Source organism: Anolis carolinensis, chromosome 1 (assembly GCF_035594765.1).
Source record: "Anolis carolinensis isolate JA03-04 chromosome 1, rAnoCar3.1.pri, whole genome shotgun sequence".
NCBI classification, from domain to species: domain Eukaryota; kingdom Metazoa; phylum Chordata; class Lepidosauria; order Squamata; family Dactyloidae; genus Anolis; species Anolis carolinensis.
In genome coordinates this window covers 117256570-117279677 of record NC_085841.1, presented here as the reverse complement: position 1 = coordinate 117279677, position 23108 = coordinate 117256570, and the positions used below count along the sequence as shown (strand labels likewise).

At 39.4% G+C, this 23108-nt stretch overlaps 1 protein-coding gene across 1 annotated transcript in view; it reads right to left on the bottom strand.

Annotated features, from left to right (window-relative positions):
- The window catches only part of snap91 (synaptosome associated protein 91), a 107350-nt gene that overhangs the window by 51269 nt on the left and 32973 nt on the right, over positions 1-23108 (bottom strand). Inside the window, exons 3-7 of the mRNA XM_062957040.1 lie at positions 10971-11113; positions 9565-9640; positions 4411-4513; positions 1273-1366; positions 106-217 (exon numbers count right to left, since the gene is read on the bottom strand). Coding sequence (XP_062813110.1) covers positions 106-217; positions 1273-1366; positions 4411-4513; positions 9565-9640; positions 10971-11113 — 528 coding nt within the window. The remainder of the gene's footprint in view (positions 1-105; positions 218-1272; positions 1367-4410; positions 4514-9564; positions 9641-10970; positions 11114-23108) is intronic.

Genomic DNA, 23108 nt, shown 5'->3' with positions numbered 1-23108 from the left:
CTGGAAACTGGCATTGTGCTTTCCTCTCTAGCAATATTAACTTTCAGAATTACTGTTTTGTTAATAACAGTGACATTTAAAAGTCTGCCTCATTAAGTTACTTACCTAATAAGTTAATAACACCATCATTATAACAAGCAAAAAGCTTGATGAGATCTTTGAACAGAAGCATAAATGCAGCATTTATAACCCCATTTGTCAATTCATTTGGATGAACCTACATAAAAACAAAAACCCATGATTTATTCACTGTGTCTTCTAAATTTGGAGCCAGGTTTTCTTTCGGCACAATAGAGTACATTAATAAGTGCATACATTGTTCAGGTACAATCAAGATTGCAAATGCATACTAGTTTTGAGCACATAAAGAGAATGCAAAACTTCTGTCCCTGAAGATTCAGAAAGATCCATGTATGCTTAGCTCAGCTCTTTTAAAATTCAGTGGGAATTTGTAGAGATGAATTACATCTTTGGCCCACACAAATAGCTAAATACTATCTCTTCCCTGTGGAACAACAGAAGACTGGCTAAGGAAATTCAGATTGTTGCTAAATGAAGAAAAACTATTATGAAATTTCAGTGTAGTCAACAAAGGGCGTTTGCATGTGCAGCTATTTAGGAACCCCTGGTGGCACAATGGGTTAAACTTTTGTGCCGGCAGGACTGTTGACCGAAAGGTCGGCAGTTCGAATTCGGGGAGCAGAATGAGCTCCCATCTTTCAGTGCCAAGTGCCGGATGTTTGGGCCTATGAACATTGAGCATTCAATATCTCGTAGGTTTTGCTCACAGGGCCTACAGTTTCGCGCCAAATGGTCAATCGTAGGCCCTGCAAACCAGGCCAATAAGCCATTTCACGCTCGATATAGGCCCTGTGAACTGGTCCTACGAGCATCGAGCTCTTGGCACTCGATTGTAGGCCCGGTGAGTCGGCCTTATGAGCACCGAGTGCTCAATGGCTTGTAGGCCCTGGCTGCCGGGCCTACCATTGAGTGCTCGACTATAGGCCCTGTGAGCCCGGCCTAAGAGCCATTGAGCACTCGATGGCTCGTAGGTCCAGTTCACAATCGAGTGCTTTGCCGCCCAAGGCTCAATTTGTTTTGTTTTTTCGGACCTTGGACGGAAAAGCCCATTTGTATAGACACTTGTTTCTGTAAGCGGCGGACAGAAATGGAAACGAATGGAACAAACAGAAACCATAAGTAATTCCATACAAATGTCAAAGCCTAGTGAACTGCTTTCTTTCATCATAAGAGAAAATGTTAAATACATACATCAAATTCAAGCAGTGCATCTATTTGTCCCTGTAATATAGGCATGCCCTTCAGTAATTTTTCTGGGGCCATTGTCCTCATTACACCATCAGCCCTGCAAATACAAACAGATTATTTTTTATTCTTTTGCCAGAATTGATATGTAATCAAAGTTTCAGAAGGAAAATTTACAGCAACATTAAAACAGTATTGCAAGAAAATATTACTCTGCAAAGTAGCCCACTACCCAACAAGCAAAATATCTGATAACTTAAAGAAATGGCCACAATGAAGAAGAAGTGACTGATCTCTGTCAGCAGAACCAAGAGATGTCAACTAGAAAATTACAAGCAGTTCTTGGGTTTCCTCATTATATTCTGATTAAATGCAAGAGTAGTATCTTGACTTTTGCATGACTTAGGGGACAGAGAACCCCTGTGAAAGTGGAAAACAAAACGAGTAATGAGCAATTTTACTCTATGTGTCCCAGAAGTGTAGGCATGATAAACTAGGGACTTATAAGTGGATTTCCTCATCTCTTTAATGACTTATCTTATTGTATTCCTTTGCAGTTAACCTTTTTTTCAACTATGTTTTACTTCAGTTAAAAATAAAACTGCATATTATTTCCCTCTTAATCATCAATGTCCCTGGAAATGAATGAATTGGGTTGCTGTGAGTTTTCCAGGCTGTATGGCCATGTTCCAGAAACATTTTCTCCTGAGGCAGACATCTAAGGCCGGCATTCCCCCAGGCAGGAAGCAGCCAGGCTTTGAAACTGCAAGGTAGTACAAATGCTCTAGGATAGTCATTGCTGTCCTATTAATACCGTACTTAAGACTCAACAAAACACACCATTATTTACTTTACAACACAAACAGAAGTTTCCTCTTTTATTTGCAAATACGCTAATTGCTCTTAAATGGAAGAATTATTAAACTAAATGCAGAATGTAAATGTCAGTCCCAAACAGAATAGATCCAATGAATCAAGAGAATTTTGGTAAGTCAAAACTTAATAAATCCCATTGATTCAACTGGTTTACTCCTTTTAAAGGATAAAAGCCTGGTTTCACTCATTTGTTGAGTTCAGTGACACCCACAGGAATCAGTGGGACATAAGTCAGTACTGATAAATTTAATTTACATTTATTTAAACAGTGTTATTATATTGAATCAGAAGGCTAAAGACTCTCCACTCTTCTCCTTTCTCCTTGTCATGGGAGCTGGCTCATGCTTCGTAGATGCTGGGTCATTGTTGAATGGTGTAATGAGTTGGATGAAGGCCAGTATACTAAAGCTAAATCTGGTAAGTTGGAAGCTCTATGAATTAGTGGCTCTTAGGTCCAGGAACTGGATAAACATTCTGTCATAAAGGGGATTTCTCTCCTGTCTTCCACCCCACCCCAAGGATGTAGGTAAGTACATCAGAGTATCCCTTATACGGAATTCCAGAATCCAAAATGCTTCAGAATCCAAAATTATCTACATGGGTGGGTGAGATAATTACTGGTGATTTGATTGATGTACACAAACCTTGTTTTATGCACAAAATTATGAAAATATTGTGTAAAATTACTTTCTGGCTATGCATATGATTATGTATTGTTGTTATTGTTGTTTTAATTATGTTTATTATACCCCATTTTTCTTCACATGGAGATTCGAAACAGTTTACATTAAAAACATTTCAATACAATTCGAAATCTACAAATATACAAACATTAAAACAGAATTAAATAGCAATGGTATTTAAAAACTAACACTTCAAATCTATAAAAATATATTCAAAGCTAAAAACCACAGTACCCCCTGACTTGATCTTAAAAACCTTCTTCTTTAAAAGCCTGTCTGAATAAGAAGGCTTTAGCCTGCTCCCTGGGAAGAAGGGAGCTCCAGAGTCAAGGGACAGCCACCGAGAAGGCAGGCCCGTTCTCTCGTTCCCACCAACTGGGCTTGGTATGGAGATGGGACCGAGAGAAGGGCCTCTCCTGAAGATCTCAGGGTCCGGACAGGTTCGTTCAAGGGGATACGGCCAACCAAATACCCTGGACCTGAGCCATTTGGGGCTTTAAAGGTCATAACCAGCACTTTGAATTGTTCCCAGAAACAAACTGGTAGTCAGTGAAGAAACATACATGAATGTTGTTTTTAGATTTGGGTTCCATCTCCGAGATATCTCAGTAGGCCTACACTCATATTTCAAGATCCAAACAAAATCTGAAATCCAAAACACTTCTGATCCCTAGCATTTTGGAGAAGAGATATTTAATCTATATAGAGTTTGGGAATGCTTTGTCATTAGTGTGCCAGGTAAACTACATGAATGCTTACTTGGACTCTTCCACCAGTTTTAGCTTTTCCTGGACAAGGTTAACTAAGCCACAGTAGTTTGTGAACTGATAACTTTCCCATTAGACTACTATTACACATTCTATGTGGGGTTGTCCTTAAATATCAGAGAACAATAAGGACCTCAAGGAATTGTACTGACTACCAAGGCACTTCTGGTCATTCTATGCCCTAAATTGTCTTGGCTCTCACTATTTGAAGGTACACCTCTCCCCATATACTGGAGTCTGCAGGGCTCTTGGTATGCCTCCAGGTAGAGCAATATGGTGTTGGGGGAGGGTCTTAGTGGTTGTGGAACCCCAACTTGATTACTACCTAAACTAACTTCATTTTGGCACCATGTAAGATATGGCTCAGAAAAATTAATTTATTCAAATATTCACATGATACTAAAATGTTTTAACATTTACAATCTGTTTTATACTTTTGTTTAATATGCTTTTGGGTTATTAAAATTATTTTATTGTTTCATTCTTATATTATTACTTTTTGTTTCCCTGAGATTCAAGGATATAGCACTGATTAAAATGAATACAAAATCATAACCATCATTAATAACAATCAACTACCACAATGCTACTTCAAATACAGTATTGATTTGGATCCAACCCAATGCATTGTTTTCTATTCACAATCCTATAGCAGATTTGCAAAATCTGGTTAAGTCATTTCACTTGCACATTACCATCTATGTATTCTTACTCTACAATTCAATTCTTAATAACCTAGTGAATTTAATAATAGGGGAAATGTTAGCAATAATTACAGCAACATCTGAACAGCACTCTAATAGAGAAGGACAACTTACCCTTTCTTCACTCTGGCAAAATCAAATGCCATTTGTCTGTAGGAAAATGCTTTTTCATTCAAGTATCTACTGTAGCGCCTGATAAAGGTGGACATATCATATCCTAGAAAAAGATGCCACAATTTGTTGGTAAAAGTATCTTTTTTCATCCTTAATCTTTAAGAATGAATCAAGAGAAATTACAGCTATTAATGCTGAGTGATGGTTAGATTTCAGCAACTACAACTTAAAAATACATTTGCCAAATCTATAGACATGACAAACCATATCAAGAATGAACTGCCTCTTGTATTGTAAGATTTCAAAAAGAATAATGAGACTGCTTTCTTTTAGATGCACTCACATCATGATTATATATTACTGTCAAATAAATATTTTACTACGTATACTGATAACCCAGAAAGGCACAATAGTATATTTTTCCTTATTCAGTTATACTACTGTCATTTTCCATTACCACATTATCCTGTTTTGTTATTTCCAAGTTACACAAATTATCATTAATAGACCGCAAATTATTTTAAGCAATTCTTTTCAGCAAATAATAATAATAATAATGATAATAATAAATCTTTATTTATTTGAACCTGAAGCTATATGGGAAAACGGAAACTGAAATCCAATCTCTGACCAACACTGTCCGAATTTTTAGCACTGATATCAACATGGAGTTTGGTTTGGACAAATGTTCGACAGTGGCATTGAAGAAGGGAAAAATAATTGAAAGTGAGGGCATCAATATGCCCAATGGTCAAACAATAAGGTGTCACCAGCCAGAGGCCTATAAATATCTGGGCATATTACAGCTGGACAACATCAAGCATGAACATGTGAAAACTGTGGTCAGTAAAGAATACACACAAAGGGTCAGAAAAATTCTCAAAAGCAAGCTCAATGGAGGCAACACCATCAAGGCCATAAACACCTGGGCCATACCTGTCATAAGATATACTGCTGGCATTATAAACCGGACACAGATGGAACTGGACAATTTGGACAGAAAAACAAGAAAACTCATGACCATTCATCATTCACTGCACCCTCGCAGTGATGTTGACCGGCTGTATCTGCCTAGAAGATCAGGGGGCAGAGGACTCTTGCAAGTAAAACAAGCAGTCAAAGAAGAAGAACATGCCCTGGCAGAATATGTAAAACAAAGTGAAGAACCTGCTTTGATTGAAGTCAAAAATCAGAAACTCCTCAAAGCACAGTAGACAAAAAACCAGTACAAGAAAACCGCACTACAAACTAGAGCTGACAGCTGGCACAACAAAATACTGCATGGAAAGTTCCTTGACAAAATTGAAGGAAAAGCTGATAAAGAGAAGACCTGGCTCTGGCTCACGAATGGGACCCTGAAGAAGGAGACAGAAGGCCTGATCCTTGCAGCCCAAGAGCAAGCCATCAGAACAAATGCAATCAAGGCCAAGATCGAAAAATCAGCTGATGACCCAAAGTGCAGACTGTGCAAGGAAACCGATGAAACCATTGATCATATCCTCAGCTGCTGTAAGAAAATTGCACAGACAGACTACAAACAGAGGCACAACTATGTGGCCCAAATGATTCATTGGAACCTATGCCTCAAGTATCACCTCCCTGCAGTTAAGAACTGGTGGGATCACAAACCTGCAAAGGTTGTGGAAAATGAACACGCAAAGATACTGTGGGACTTCCGAATCCAGACTGACAAAGTTCTGGAACACAACACACCAGACATCACAGTTGTGGAAAAGAACAAGGTTTGGATCATTGATGTTGCCATCCCAGGTGACAGTCGCATTGAAGAAAAACAACAGGAAAAACTCAGCCGCTATCAGGACCTCAAGATTGAACTTCAAAGACTCTGGCAGAAACCAGTGCAGGTGGTCCCGGTGGTGATGGGCACACTGGGTGCCGTGCCAAAAGATCTCAGCCGGCATTTGGAAACAATAGACATTGACAAAATTACGATCTGCCAACTGCAAAAGGCCACCTTACTGGGATCTGCACGCATCATCCGAAAATACATCACACAGTCCTAGACACTTGGGAAGTGTTCGACTTGTGATTTTGTGAAACGAAATCCAGCATATCTATCTTGTTTGCTGTGTCATACAATGTCATTGTGTCAATAATAAATCTTTATTTATATCCCGCTTTTCTCCCTCATGGGACCCAAAGCGGCTTACAACATATTAAAATCACATAAACAGAAATCAGAATACGTCAATAATAAATATAAGCATCATAAAATAAACAAATTAAGAGAACAACTGCAAAGTACATTCACATTCATGTGGCATCATATCGAGACATATATTGCACTTTGCTCCAAAACATCCAAAACAGGTAAGCTGGAAATTCAAGTCACCTGAGGTTGCTAGATAGCAACAAAATTATATCAACCTACATGATTAGCAGGAAAATGCAAGTAATTAATATGTAAGATAGAGCTGGAAACTTGTAGGCTTCCAGATATTTCTGGAGTGAAACTACCTTCATCCCTCAACATTGTCTATGATGGTTAGATTGGGTGGGACCTGAAATCCAACAACATTCGGAATACCACAGGTTGCCCAACATAGTCTTAAACCATTCATCACTTTATTAAACTAAGGTGTTTTGTAGTTTGATAAAGTGAAGTCTCTTTCCATTTTAACATGTTCCACAAACCTGTAGAAACTAAGCTAGGGGTTAAAAGTGAAAGCCAACATGGTGCAGTGATATGAACACTGGACTAACTCTGAGACCACGTCATGCTCCCACAATGTCAGGGGAAGGCAATGGCAAACTCCCTCTGATAAATCTCATCAAGAGAACTCTGTGGAAGGTTATTAGATAGGTAATTATTAGGCTCAACCTAGAGTCCACTGAACTTGGAAACAACTTGAAGGCACACAATAACAACAAAGGCAGTAAGAATTTTTTAAATGTTATTTTTGCAGTTTTATGTCACTAAAGGGTTCTGTATTAACTCTTCTTTTGCCTTTATAGTACAACCCCTATATCCATGGTGCAAATATCTGTGGTTTCACTCAGCCACATAAAAACACAATTTTCTCTAGGCATTTTTAGGTCTTCCTGCACAATTCTATTGTATGGCTCAACCAGAAGTGGTTCATTTCAATAGAGTTCATTATTATCTGTGGTTCTGCATTTCCACAGTAAGTCCAGAAATGTGTTCCCCATGGAAATAGGGAGGGTATTACAGCTACTGATTTAGATGTTTTGGACTGAAAGACCCACCTCTGGATCTTTGTTTTTAGACTGAAATACTCACCTCTGACTATCCAAACCAGGATAGTCAGAGGTGGAAAATGGTGGGGGATGCAGTTGAGTGATATCTGGAGGGCCTGTCCTACTTTTTACGTATACCAGGAATGAGTCACATAACCTCTACATGCATGAGATTGCTGCAATTATGATTCCATCTTATGCAAACACTGTTTGCCAGAGGAATAAGCAATTTGACCACATATAAATATTATAGTCTTACATCAAAGAAGAGACAGAACTCTGTCCCTAAGATGCTTACAATTTAAAAGAAATGAAGGTGAAGTTGGTAAAGAAGTGACATACTTACAGAGAAAAAAATGCAGGGTGCCACAGAAAAACCTCAGTGTGAATAATTGTTAGTTTCTAAACTAATTTATACAAAATTAAACAAACACCAACAACGATATAACAACACCCAAGACTATATATATATATATACCAAATACCAACAGATTCAGAACAGAGCATAGATACCTCTCTGTATCCCTCCTAGTGCTCATACACAATTTTTTAAAAAAGTATATCATAACAATGTACTCATGAAGCACAGCTGCAGTATGGTTTTGAATAAGCAAGAGGGAGGAAATTAGAGAGAAGCCTTATAAAATATCAGCAGCTTAGTGCTTAAATGCACAGCTCCAGACTCCTGTGCATGTAACTGCTGTATGAGGTTACTTGGTACCTCCAAGAAAAAAGGCACTGTTTCATTATCTGGGCAAAAGCCAAATAGGGAACACTAGACAGAGAAGGATAGTCCATTTTAGGGGAGGTTGGGAGGTTGAAGGAGTAAAACTATTTTCCTCTGTTTTTCTGTTATTCCCCCCACCTATGTTGCTGTTGTGGAAACAACCCTGGGTTATGACATGGGAATGGGGGGGGGGGGGGGGTGTAACTAGCGAAAATTGGGAAAATGGTTTTACTCCTTCAACTCCCCCCATAAAATGGGCTGTCCTTTTCTGTCTAGCGTCACCTTTTGGCCTCCACTCGGATAATGGAACAAAACTGAAAATAACACTAAACTTTCAGGAGTATAGAGAAATCCTTCCAGTACAGAATGACCCTGTTATTTATCTTTCTTGTTCCATTTTTTTCCCTTTTTGATTAGCAAAGCTGTTTCATCTCTTCTTTCTGGTATACTAAAACTATCCCCAATAACAAAACCAAGACACCAATACATGCTCCCTTCATAAACTACATGTACCCACAAATATGAGGTGACAGACTGCCAAAAAACAAAAACATCAACAGATGAAGACCTCCCACCTGATTGTAAGAAACTGAATTAAAATTTAATTTACTAAATCATATTTTAGCCTATATAAGAGGTGTTTTGAAGATACTGAGTTAGGCGTAAGCTATAAGGCATAGGCGAGTAAACAAGAGCTATCAGTCATCATTAAGATTATAAATGTAATCTTTTATTTTAATTCACAACAGAGACAAAGCAGCTTTCACATACATGCACACACATGCACACAAAACCTTGAATCTCATTTCCACTAACTGACATCTCCTTAACACTGATTCTAGACTAATCTTGAAGGAATTTATCATCACTGAGTCTAAAGACTTATTCATTCTTTTCCTGATGACACACACATAGAGGTAATTCTCTTGGAAAAATCTTTATTTTTTTAAAAAAATTCAAAACTGCTTCATTTTCTAGGAAACAACTACCGTATGCAATCCTCCTTTGGAAAGATTGTACAGCAATGCAATTGAGCAGCAGTCAATAGATTCATGCTTCAGCACACTAATTCTTGATAAATATTTGCATTGATCTCACTGATGTGTGCCATGCTCCACAAAGAAAATATATCATTCATTTCTGTCCAAGTGATAGGAACATTGCACAGATACTAATTAAACATTATTGAGGAACTGCATATTTCTTACCATGTGATCCGCTTTTGTCCAGAAAATTGCTGAGGTTGAATAGTGTGTTTCTAGATGCCAAATACTGAATAAATCTCTAGAAAGGAGGAGAAGGGAAATAATTATTTATAATTTGTCCTTTAACATTGTCCTTGTACTATTTCACGACAAGCCCACAAGCATGTTTCCTTCTAGGTGAAAAACCATGGGAATCATATAATGAATCCCCTGGTTTACACGTCTCTTGCCAACTTGAATAATTCTGCCTGAAGTGGATACAGATGGCCTAGTTCACAAAACCAGAATCTGTGATGCAGCCTTCCACATTAAAAATGCCGTAATCAGTCAGTACACTTTTGTGTGTAGTGGTACAGATGTAACAGAATATTTTAAAAGGCTTTAGGAGTGACTTATATAAATAGATCTCAATATGCATATGGTTAATTGTGCAAGTTAAGTTAAAAACACACAAAAAAAGCATTTCACATATGGCTACTATAATTAAAAGACTTCTGAGGAAATCTCCCAAGACTAATTGTGCTCAAATCTTCTTTAAAGAGACAAAACAGAATGAATACTTAACTTTTAATCATAATATCTGTTTATGATATGATCAGAGCATAGAATAATGCCAATGTAATCTAACAAGAGTAAGTGATTCCTCAACTATGCTGAGACAACTGGCAAGGAATTCATATGACAAAAATGTAATTTAAATTAGTTAAATATGGTTTAAGCCAGAGAAAATTCAAACTCTATAAAGCACACCACTGAGCTTCCAAAATGATGAATTAGTAAAGAACTTCACTACAAGAGATAAACCAATGGAGAACTATATTGCAGAAAATAAACTAGCAATAAGCTAGTGGAGAACTGCACTGTAGGGGGAAGTGGCTTGTACAATATCCACAATGGAACAAAATCACCACCGTTAAATCAACAGATTTTGCAAGCCTACATCCAATTGCTAGTGCCAGCTACAGCATTCCCCCAGAATCGCATTTACTAAATTATATTGATTAAATGAGTCTACTCTATTTGGGATTAAGAACTGTATTTTGGCCACAGCACCTGACAGTATCACTGAAACATACAAAACTCTCTAATGGAAATCTACCTCCAAAATGTATTAATCTGGTTAATGTGTGCTTCATGCATGCATTGTATGTGTTTTGGATGCAGGGTGACTAACTGTACATAATTTTGAAGAGAGGTTTCTTAAGAAGGAAATAACTCAAGAGGCTGGCTGGTCATCAAGGTACTATGACAAAGAATACAAAATTATCTATACACCAGAAAGAACTAATCTTTTTAACAATTGAAAGAATTAACTGTGTTTAAATAGATAAAAAGAAAACAATGTTTACTTTAAAGTTCCATTTCTATGACTTGAGTTAAAATTGGCACAAAAAATACTGTGTGCTTACCTCATTGCCATGAACCATTAGATGATGTGTTGTAACTAAGGCTTTGAACACGACTACCCAACTACTGTTTGTTGCTCGCTCAAAAAGTGTATCAGCCATTTGGGGGATATTGACATTTGTCTCATTTGTGGCCTGGATGAGATCTATTCAGGAGAAGAAGAATAGTTAACAGTCAATATAGAGAAATTATATTAGTTAAAGACCATATCATCACATTTTGGAGGGGGTTAGTTGCATTAGTCCGCTACACCAAAACAATCAAAAGTCTTGTGGCACTTTAAAAACCAACAGGATTTTTTTTGGTATAACCTTCTTGTACATTGTTTATTTCACTGGCAACATGAAGGGTTATCTCATGCTGGAATGAGTGGTTGGGGATTTAAAAGTGACATTATAGGAAACTAAAATGTAAAAAGAACCGATAGTTGTACTCAACAAGCTATTTGCTATGCATTATTGGGTGGCAACATAGATATGGTTAAAAAGGTGAGCTGATTTATTCATTTAGCATTCAGTATGACTCCCATATTCACAGGGGATATGTTCCTGGACTTCTCATGGATGTACAAAACCACAGATAATAATGAACCCAATTGAAATAAAGGACTATTGCCCAAGAATAGCACAGAATTGTATTAGATGACCTAGAAAATCCCTAGAAAGAATATATTTTGTCAGACATGGATAAATGAGGCACCTGTACCATGGTTATGAAATCAGACTGCAATAAAAATTGCTGGAAAAAAATTATATAGATGTCTTAATCTGTAAGGTGCGAAAATATTATTGTTGTTCAGCTCATTACAGTCTTTCTATTTGTATGATAAAATACAGGGACTTTAGACAACCTAAAAGTAAAAACAACAACAAAAATATAAGAAACATAGGAACTATAACATCAAAAATTAACTTTCCTGGTAGAATATTACTATTTATCAGCTACTACAAATTATTGCACCCCTAGGCACCTCAAAATCACACTGAAGCCCCAGAATAAAAGCAAGCAAGTTGTTTATTGATGATTATAATCAAGTAAAAGCAAAATATAGTTCAGAGTCAGTAAATTAAGTTTAAATCCAAAAGAGCAAGGTACTTAAAGTTCATGAGACAAGAGTCTATAAAAACCATTCAAAGAGCATAGTCCAAAACTGGATTATTTCCCAAGACAGAAATCAAGACTGGAGTGCAGGATTAATTCCAAGGTGGTTCCAGGTGTGGAGTCAATGATGATCCACAAACAGGGCACAGGAAAACAAGACTCGAATGCAGGAATAGTTCCAAGGTATAAAATCAAAGATGAAACCCAAGGCAATGGTCTCGACTGGAATAAACTCGAAACATGCAAAGTCACTGGAATATTCCACTGGATTCACGGCAAGGCTGATACTTGAAGCAAGATACAGGAGCACAGAGCAAAGATCTTTCTTTCTGGAATAAGCAAAGTTGCCACCTCTGGCTGTGGCCAAGAAAAAAAGGCATTTTAAGGAAAACCCAAGGTCTTACTCTCATGAGAAAACTACTCATTAGAGCGCTTGAAAAAAACCATTTGCTTCTTTGCAAACATTCTCTTTCCCTCCTCCCATGAGCTAACGCTGCTCACCTGTCAAACTCATTATCCGCCTCTAAACTAGAATGTTCATCTGACACCTGGTGATCTGGCCTTGAATGCTGGGAGGAATGTGGTTCAAAATGCCTACTTGCAACCATTCTGTCTCTGGTCCCAGAATCCACTGGGACAGACTCTGGCTGCAACTCAGGCCCAAACCCAGAGTCCTCTGGCAAAGCTGGTGCAGGAACAATCACTGGCTGAATGGGGCCAATCTCAGGCTGGGCTATAACACAAATGATGATGATGATGATGATGATGCCAACTTTATTTTTGTACACTACCTCCATCTCCCCGAAGGGAGTCAGGGTGGCTAACAGCAAGTGTCCGTCTATCAGTCCAATCTCAACTAGGAAATACAATATCTATCTGCAATTCTAACAGTGTAGTGTTTGGTCTTCAATGAAAGTGGGTGTTTGCATCAGACCACAGTGAAGGTGGATACATGTATGTGTCCACTGTCCAGATTTCAGTGAAGGTGGATGCATGTATGTGTCCACTGTCCAGATTTCAGTGAAGGTGGATACATGTTGCTGTTTAGAGCAGTGGTTCTCAACTTGTGGGTCCCCACAAGTTTTGGCTTACAACTCCCAAAAATCAAAGTCAGTTTACCAGCTGTTAGGATTTCTGGGAGTTGATGGCCAAAACATTTGGGGACCCACAGGTTGAGAACCACAGTAGTAGAGTAATCATTGGGATTTAAATACACAAGTTAATTTCCACAAATCTCTGCATTTCCGGAAACTGCAGTTGGTACAACGGTCGGCAGCTAGGTTACTAACTGGAGCTGCTTACAGGGAGCGGTCAACCCCCCTGTTCAAGCAGCTCCACTGGCTGCCGATAATATTCCGGGCCCAATTCAAAGTGCAGGTTATTACCTATAAAGCCCTAAACGGTTCGGTACCTGCCTATCTTCGTGACCGCGTCGTCCCCTATGAACCCACCCGATCGCTGAGATCCTCCGGGGAGGCCCTCCTCTCACTTCAACCCTCCTCACAACTGCGTTTGGTAGGGACGAGAGAGAGGGCCTTCTCGGCCGTGGCTCCCCGACTCTGGAACTCCCTCCCCAGGGAGATTAGGTTGGCTCCCTCTCTACCTTCCTTCAGGAAGCAACTGAAGACTTGGATGTTTTGGCAGGCCTTCGGAGATAGTCATTAATTAATCAGCCCCAGTGGGTTTTTAATAATTTATCCTGTTTTTATTACGGTCTTACCATTTTTGTGTTTTAAATGAAATTTTTATCTTGTATTGTTGTTTATATTGATATATTGTATTATTGTTTTATCTTTTTATATTGTGATTTATTGTGTTGCTTATATTTTGTTCTTATGTTGTTTGGGCCACTGCCCCATGTAAGCCGCCCCAAGTCCCCGTGGGGAGATGGTGGCGGGATATAAATAAAGTTTTATTATTATTATTATTATTATTATTATTATTATTATTATTATTATTATTTCCAAGATTAGCCCTCTTTTCCCTGTATTTGCCTCAAAACTACACTTTAATTTTTGTTAAAAATAACATTTTCAGTCCTGTATTTGCAACAATGATCCTGTAATGTTGAACCACCCTTCCATCAGCCACTTTCCCTTTCATGATCCAGCAAACGTGCTTAAGATCTCTGCTTACAGGAGCAACTGCAAAGAACGGAATGAGGAAAAATAAGACATGATTTAACAAACAAAACGCACGCTTGCCTGAAGAATAGAGTTGCTCTCCATTTACATAATTCTTTGGATACCAAAACCAGGAAGACTGGGGGGAAATAACCACTTAAATCAGCAGAGCCTTCAACAAGGGATTTGCAGGCTTGTTCTGTTTGCATTAAATGCTGGTAAATGTTCCAACTGCACAGACCACAGACGTGTTTCCCTTCTCTTTTTAAAATGGTTGAGAATGTAATTGCTGTTTCTGTGCTGCACCTTCACCTTCTATGTCAGAGAAAAGAGAAAGGCAAACCCAGGAAAAGAAGACGAAAGATGGCTCCTACCAACTTGAAAGAGCTTTCCTGGGGCACTGCTAGAAAGGGAAAGGAGAAAAAAGTACAGATGGTATTTGAATCCCTTTTTCTGCATTTGTCCCAATTTGGAAAGAATGGGATAAAACTCAGAATGAATCCGGCTTCTTTTGTGAGGCAGGGGTGATTTCAAGGTTTTCAGTCCAGTTCTTAGAACATTAAAAGGACAATAGGATATATGGAAAACATTCTTTGAATTGCCTCTCTTGACTTGCCTGTTAAAGATGAACCTCTCAGTTACAGTATATACCCGATTTGAGTGAAAGGCAATTCACTAATGGAGGTTTTTCTGCCAAGAATACTCTCTGACATTTTTGAGTTGGAAATGGAAGGCTTAAATACATAGTTGAGCTATTTGCCTCACCTCTAAAAGTGACTACTGGCCAATTTCTGCTGTGTTTTTTACATGGGTGGGATGAAACATCTGGCAGATCCCAAGGAGTAGTAGCCCCAAGGCTAACAGAAAATTTCCATCCCTGATCTACTTGAAGGTGTGCTAATCTGAATCCTTAAACTGATTGAGAGAGAGAATCTTGGGAAGTTCTTCCCAATGAGCCACTGCCCACAATGATCCGTATCTGTGACTTGGATAAGGATGATTTCATATGAGCATGAAGTAGAATGAGGTGGCCACCTCAGACAGAAGGTTTAGGGGATCATGAAAGACCAATGACTACTAATGGTATACTTTAAAATCACAGAATTGTAGAGCTCGAAGAGACCCCCAGGGCTATACAGTCCAACCCCATTCTGCCAGCACAGATAGCCATCCAATCTCTTTTAAAAAACCTACAGAGAAGGAAACTCCACTATACTTCAAGGCAGCGTATTCCACTGTCAAAGAGCTCTTACCATCAGGGAAATTCTTCCCAAGGTTTAGGTGGAATCTTTTCTCCTGAAGTTTGAATCCATTACTCCATGTCCTAGTCTCTGGAGCAGCATAAAACAAGGTACAGTAGAGTCTCACTTATCCAACACTCACTTATCCAACGTTCTGGATTATCCAACACATTTTTGTAGTCAATCTTTTCAAAACATCGTGATATTTTGGTGCTAAATTCGTAAATACATAGCACTACTGCATATTGAACTACTTTTTATGTCAAATTTGTTGTATAACATGATGTTTTGGTGCTTAATTTGTAAAATCATAAACTAATTTGATGTTTAACAGGCTTTTCCTTAATCCCTCCTTATTATCCAACATATTCGCTTATCCAACGTTCTGCCGGCCCGTTTATGTTGGATAAGTGAGACTCTATTGTAGTTGCAACTATATAATGTTCCTTTGTGGAAAATACAGTAATTGCAGTTTTTAATAATTATAGTATGTGCCTAGTTTTAAATGCTATACCATATTTTAATCTAATGTTTATTTTTATTTCTTGCTCAGTGACCAGAAGAGCAATATAAAAATTGTAAAATGTTCTACCATTGAGCAATTTAAGCAGCTGGTTTATGCTAACTGTTATGTGCAAGAAATAATCATTGCAAATTGGTTTGTAAGAAATAGAGGTCAATATGGATTTGGAAATAAGTCATTATTTAAAGTCACTTGAAATACTATCTAATTAGTAGTTGAGACACACTTTGATTTCCTATCAATGCTCTGTTCAACTAGATATTTTATTTACTGATGGTAGGAGCCCCTGGTGGCACAACAGATCAAACCCTTATGCCAGCAAGACTGCAGACTGAAAAGTTGGTGGTTTAAATTTGTGGAGCCGGTGAGCTCCCATCTGTCAGCTCCACCTTCCCATACAGGGACATGAGAGAAGCCTCCCACAGGATGGTAAAACATCTGGGCGTCCCCTGGGCAACGTCCTTGCAGATGGCCAATTCTCTCACACCAGAAATGACTTGTAGTTTCTCAAGTCGCTCCTGACACACACAAAAAAATCTGTTTCTGTCAACAGGTCAGTATCATCCACTACACCTACAGCAATAGATTAGTTTTGGGGACATGTGACATACCCAACAGCATCCTCCAACAGCTCAGGTACTGCATTAGCTGTACCTACCCGCTGTCTTCCCCAACAAAAGCTGCAGTGATAGATCCAAAATGTACCAGATGAACAAAGAAATACATGTACCAAGTAAGAGAGAATTGCAGGTGTGGCTTTGAAAAATGACTAGAGGAGCAGCTATGTCTGCCTTCCAGCATCAGTTATGTGATTTGGGTATTTCTTTCTCTCTGCTAGTGATAGAACTGACTGAATGCTGTAGCTTTTATTCTTCATAAACCAACTGTGTTACTGCTTGACAAGCCTCTGTGGCTGAAAAAGGAAGAATGAAAAGAGCTGTGTTTTCCTCCCGTATGGGAGGAAAATGTCTGCTTCCACTCTGAAAGATATCTGCTTGCTTCAGTTAGACAGGCACTCATCTGTCAGTGATTCTATTAAGATAGTATTTACTCAACCCAAAAAATAAAATATAAAGTGGAAGTTAAATAAGTACCTATTTACAATGCATTCATTTTGCACAACTGCGTGATCAGGCGAAGGCAGTTATTAATCCTTAAAAACAAAAACAATTGAGCTGTTAAGTTATGTGGAGACACTGACATGACAGTGGCACTACCTTCAGTAAGGGAAGGAGTTCATGTTCAAATTAACTCAGAAAACACCTCAACAAACAATCTCTTCATGAGCAATTCTGACTTCCAATGGACAAAAGCAATGGAAAATCTCAGGAATTCAGCTGCAAGCAAAACAAGTGACATGTCTTAAGGCTTGTCTACACAGACCAATTATAATTTGGCTGGCTCTAGAAGTCATAGAGGGGTTTATTATTTATTTATTTACAGTATTTATATTCTACCCTTCTCACCCCAAAGGGGACTCAGGGAGGATCACAATATACATAGGCATGAGCGATCAATGAAAAAAAAATGGTTCTAAACTCACTTCTAAAGTAGGGGGTGCCGGCGCTTCGTTTTTGAAACTATTTCCGATTTTTTCCCCTCAAAAATTTCGGATATATCCGAAAATTCGTAATGCTCTAAACTGGTTCGTTAATGACGGATGCGCATGCTCAGTTGTGGAAAAAAAAGCACTGGGGAGTGGGGGACTTTTACAGGGCTCTCCCGCCCTCATTTTTTGAGCTATCCTCATCAAATTTGGCATAGTGGGAGAACACATTCAACCCTACCAGCTCACCAAATTGCAGACCGTTTCCTTTACCCTCTAATTTTTGGCAAATTTTCCAAGAAACCCTTTTGTTCCTGCATTGAAAGACTTATTTCCTTTTCCATTGGGTTTTCTTCAATGTGAAAGTCCTTCTTCTACTTAGGTAACTAACTTTGCATCTCGAAAATAACAAAAACCATTCAAAACATTCAGCTGAGCTTATGTCTTCTAAACTGGGGAAAACAAAAGAAAAAGCCAGTCTGTTACCGTTGATTGCACCAGCAACCATTGAGGGAGGAGGCTATACCACCTTGGTGATTGTGTGCGTGGAGTTGTAGTGTATAGCTTGTGTTCTTGTGCATTGTGCGAGCTAAACCCTGTTTAACAAGGAGAAATATATATTTCTTTTTAAATTTTGAAAGAATAACAACAACTATAAATTAACATTTCTTGCAATGGGCGCTCAGGATTGCTAGCCCACTGCCTTGCCAAATGGAAAATCAGGAAAAAAGGCAAGGCATCAATGGTGGCTGAGCACAAAGGGGAATGGAGATCAGAAAAATAAATTAAATTAAATTTAGAAAATTATTGTAAATAAAACAAAAAACAGACGCTTCTTTCAATATGCACTTAAAAGTGGCCAGTGCCACTGGGCACCAGCCAGAAGCCAAGCGGAGAGGCACAAAAGGGAACCTCACACACACAGCTGCATGTAGTTCTGAGAAATATATATATATATTTAAGGAAGACCCCCTCCAATAACCCCTCTTCAAAAGCCTTTTCAAAATCCCTTTTCAAAGCCAGCTGCCTGCCAACAGCAAGCACGACAGCCAGCCAGCCGCAGGTGCCCTTTCTGGCAAAAAATCACCTAACCCCCAGACCTGCTTCTTCCTTCTCTCCGTTTCTCCCTTTCCTTTCAGCAGGGACAAAATGCAAAATAAACATGGCCAGCCAGACACCATCCAGCCAGACACCCCAACACGGAGTCCTCACAGACACCTGAAGCCACTTCTCCCTTTGGCTGGCTGGCTTTTCTGTCCCTTCTTTCTGCTTCCCTTCCCACTTCCAGCCAGCCAGATAGAGCAAACAGTAGCCCAGCCTAGCCCAGACAACATCGAACCATCCATCCTCCCTCTCGCGCGCTCCCACCGATCCGAATGCCACGAGGCAGCCCAAACCGGGATTTTTATAGAAAAGGAATGCGTGGGGACGCACCCTTGCATCCACCCTGGAGTCCTGTGATTGGTCGGGGAGCCGAAGCCATGTTTGGCTGAGCTGCGCTCCCAAACAAGTTTGGTTGCATTGAAATTTTTTAAAAAATAATAATAATAAATATATTTTAAAATTATTTTGGGGCAAAAAAATTATGAAAAAATTTAAGAGACATAACGAGAGTAGGGCTACAATGTCTCGAATGTATTTATTTATTTATTTATTACAACATCTATATCCCGCCCTTCTCACCCAACAAGGGACTCATTAGACAAACAACACACAGACTGACACACAGAGGCTATTTAACTTTCCATCTTCTGGCTTTGTGAGGGTATGCTCGATTCCGGCCACAGGAAGAGCTGCTCCTTCATCATCCACTGTGATGCTGAGTCCTTTTGATGGAGTACTTCTTCATCAGCACACATTGTAAATTAGTAAAATAAGCGGTCCCTAAATTTTCCTACTTGACAGGTGCAACTGTCTTTCGGGTTGCTTAGGTAAACAATGGGCTGGGGCTATTTAACAGTCAGGCACTCAATCCAACTTCGGCTTTGAACTCATGACCTCTGGTCAGAATAATTTATTGCAACAGGCTACTAACCAGCTGCGCCACAGCCCGGCCCCTCTTTACACACTCTATACCTGACCCATGGCAGAGTATGGTCTAAAGGTAAAGGTTTTCCCCTGATAATAAGTCTAGTTGTATCCAACTCTGGGGGGTGGTGCACACCTCCATTTCTAAGCCAAAGAGCCGGCATTGTCCATTGACACCTCCAAGGTCATGTGGCCGGCATGACTGCATGGAGCACTGTTATGTTCCTGCTGGATTGATCTACTCACATTTGCATGTTTTTGAACTGCTAGGTTGGCAGAAGCTGGGGCTAACCGTGGGAGCTCATCCCACTCCCCAAATTCAAACCACCGACCTTTCGGTCAGCAAGTTCAGCAGCTCAGAGTTTTAACCCACTGCACCACCGGGGGCTGTTTCTACAAGGTCTAGCCAGGCCAAAACTGATTCAGCCTGGCTAGTCCATCACATTACTTTTCCTGTCATGACTGCTACTGCTGGATAGATGCAGAATTCTGGGAGTGCTCCTGGCCATTGTAGGAGCTCTGTTTTGTGTTTGCAGAGCTCTTTAGCAACTGCAATGGCAATGAGGCAACATGGGCCTGAGTCCTTTTTCCTGATGAGCTGGTCATGTCGACACTACGTTAGTTCATATCAAAGTGGTCCACACTCCATCTGAAGTACTGAGCTGCTCCGAACTTTCGGTGAAACTCTGGAGCATTCCTTGGCTTTCCTTAGCATGGGACTAAACAGGTTCAACCCAGTTTACAAAGTATTAAGGACAGAAGTCCCTGGATGCCATGGAGACTGCCATGAGCGACTTCTGGCTCTGGTTTTGTGACCAATAGACAATCCCTTAGTATGCCTTACTTATTCCAATGAGAGGCAATACAAAACCTTTAGAGACATTATTTTTCTCTCTTTTTCTCCCTCCACTCCAGTCTCAGCATGAATTACCTCCTTGCAGATACAGCAGCCACACTTTGAAGATAAGCTCTGGAACTGAAGGAGACTCGCATATCACTAGAACAATACATTGCCTCAAACAAAAATAGGACTCATGGAATTGTGTCTATGCTGGGTAAAAAAAGGCTGGACTCACCCTGGAGCCAATTGCTGGCAGTCCAGACAATGACCTTCCAGGAGACAAACTGATGCAGTGTAGGGCAGGATGCTCTGTAAGGACAATGAAAAAGCACTGCCCAGTGTGTGTGGCTGGCTACCATAACAGTTGATCTGAGGCCAATCTAGAACATAATGTGTCAGACTGGCTCCAGATTTAGCAGCCAATGTAAGCATCCCCCTTGTGGTAGTGTTGTACTGATATTAAGTTGTCTTCATTTGCAATCCAACAACTTTTTACTTATTTCTTGTCTAACCCACACTGACAGCAACTACTATATTTTAAATGTCACTCTCCTGACACAGTGTGATCTAGAAATGGAAGCTGCCCTGAGTCCCTTTGGGGAGAGACAGCGGGTTAAAAATAAACATTTATATTATTATTATTATTATTATTATTATTATTATTATGTTCAGCACTGACAGAATGGATAGTATATGTTCAACAGACAATTCTTTGGCAGACCAGTGGAAACCATGTATCAATGCAATGACTCTTTCTCCAAGCCATGAAAGGTAACAAATCTGGATATAGAAATCATATAAAAATATCTTCTTACTCTTTCTGAATTCAAGGTGTTTGATTGTGGGAAAGGAACAATGCAACAGTAAAAAGATTATGGAAGATTTGATAATCTGCATAGATATGGCAACTCAACTGGACAGGCATTTGGATATAATTTATTCTTAACTAAGTAGGTAAAAGTAGGTAAAAGTTTTCCCCTGACGTTAAGTCCAGTCGTGTCCGACTCTGGGGATTGGTGCTCATCTCCATTTCTAAGCCGAAGAGCCGGTGTTGTCCATAAACACCTCCAAGGTCATGTGGCCGGCATGACAGTATGGAGCACCGTTACCTTCCCGCCAGAGCGGTACCTATTGATCTACTCACATTTGCATGTTTCGAACTGCTAGGTTGGCAGAAGCTGGAGCTAACAGCAAGCGCTCACTCCGCTCTCTGGATTCGAACCTGCGACTTTTTGGTCTGCAAGTTCAGCAGCTCAGCGCTTTAATACACCGTGCCACCGGGGGAGATATTAATTCATTTTGCTTTAAAATGCAAGCTTATCTAATGTCAGTCTTTTGAATAAATTGTTGAAGAGAAATACAGGTATCCTATTAAATTCACTCCTGTCTGAATATTGCTCCTAAACTGTCCAATTAAAAATCTGTACAAAATATATATACTGTACTATGGAAAATACCCTAAGGTTGGCTAAAGATCTTATATGATCCTGGAAGCAAGAGAAGTCATCTCTACTTAACATTTGCATGGGAGATTGCCAACAGATACCAGGTAGAATAAGCTACATTTTGAACCACCTCTGAATATTCCTTGCGTAAGAAAACCTTGTGGAATTCATAGGTGACCTGAAACACATACACATACAAAATCTATGCATTACAGCAAATAATGTTCAAGGCAGTGTGGTGTAGTGGTTTGAGTACTGAACTCTGACTGGAGATGAGGGTTCAAATTCATGCTCGGCTATGGCATATGGTCTAAACTATAAGCTTTCTTCCATGGTTTATCTTGTTACCTGAACTAGAAATTAGCTCTGTATCTCCCAGGGTCAGAATTATGGATCAATGCTTCCTTTCTCTGGCCTACTGGAATGTAAATAAGTCAAAACACTGATAGGCCAACAGCAGTCAGGTTTGAATGATGCAATAAATAAATCTTGGGGCAAAGTTCTTCAGCTGTTTAATTATTCCTAATGCAAATAGGATGGTGAGCAGTGTACATTGACACTGCTCATTCTCAATAAGCCAATGTTTCTGTAGTATTCGGGGTTAGAGCGTCCTTAGAAGGACCTGCACACAAGCCTTCTGCTAGTGTATAAACATCTGAACATTAAAGGCTAGATTAAGCAGAAAGTTGCCAAGTTTCTCACTCCTGGAAATTAAATTAATTATAAGGCTATTCTACTTCGATTTGAAAGGAGATTTTACGATTCAACATGAAGAAAATAACACTATTTTGGTCAGAGTGGTGCAGTGATTTGAGTGCTGGACTATGACTCTTGTGACCAGGATTTCAAGCTGGTTGGCCTTTGATAAGTCACACTTTCTTAGTCTCAGAGGAAGGTAAAGGCAAACCTCCTCTGACTAAATCTTGCCATCATAGGCATGCCTTAGGGTTGCCATGAATCAATAATGGCTTAAAGGCAAAAACAACAACATGGTTTATGTTCTGTCCTGCTTGTGTATTAATGTATAGTTTTAGAAATATTGAGGCAATGACAGTCTCATCTAAAATTTCAGTTTTAGGGACCACCATGGCATCTTTAAACTACAGGGGGGGGGATAGCTACATAAGAGATGAATCAGCAAGCAAGACAAAAAAATGATGAATATAAGGAGGGAATTCAGCACCATAACAAGACACAAACATTGTCCTAGGCCCCTTCCACACAGCTGAATAAAAACCCACATTATCTACAGTAGAGTCTCACTTATCCAACATAAACGGGCCGGCAGAATG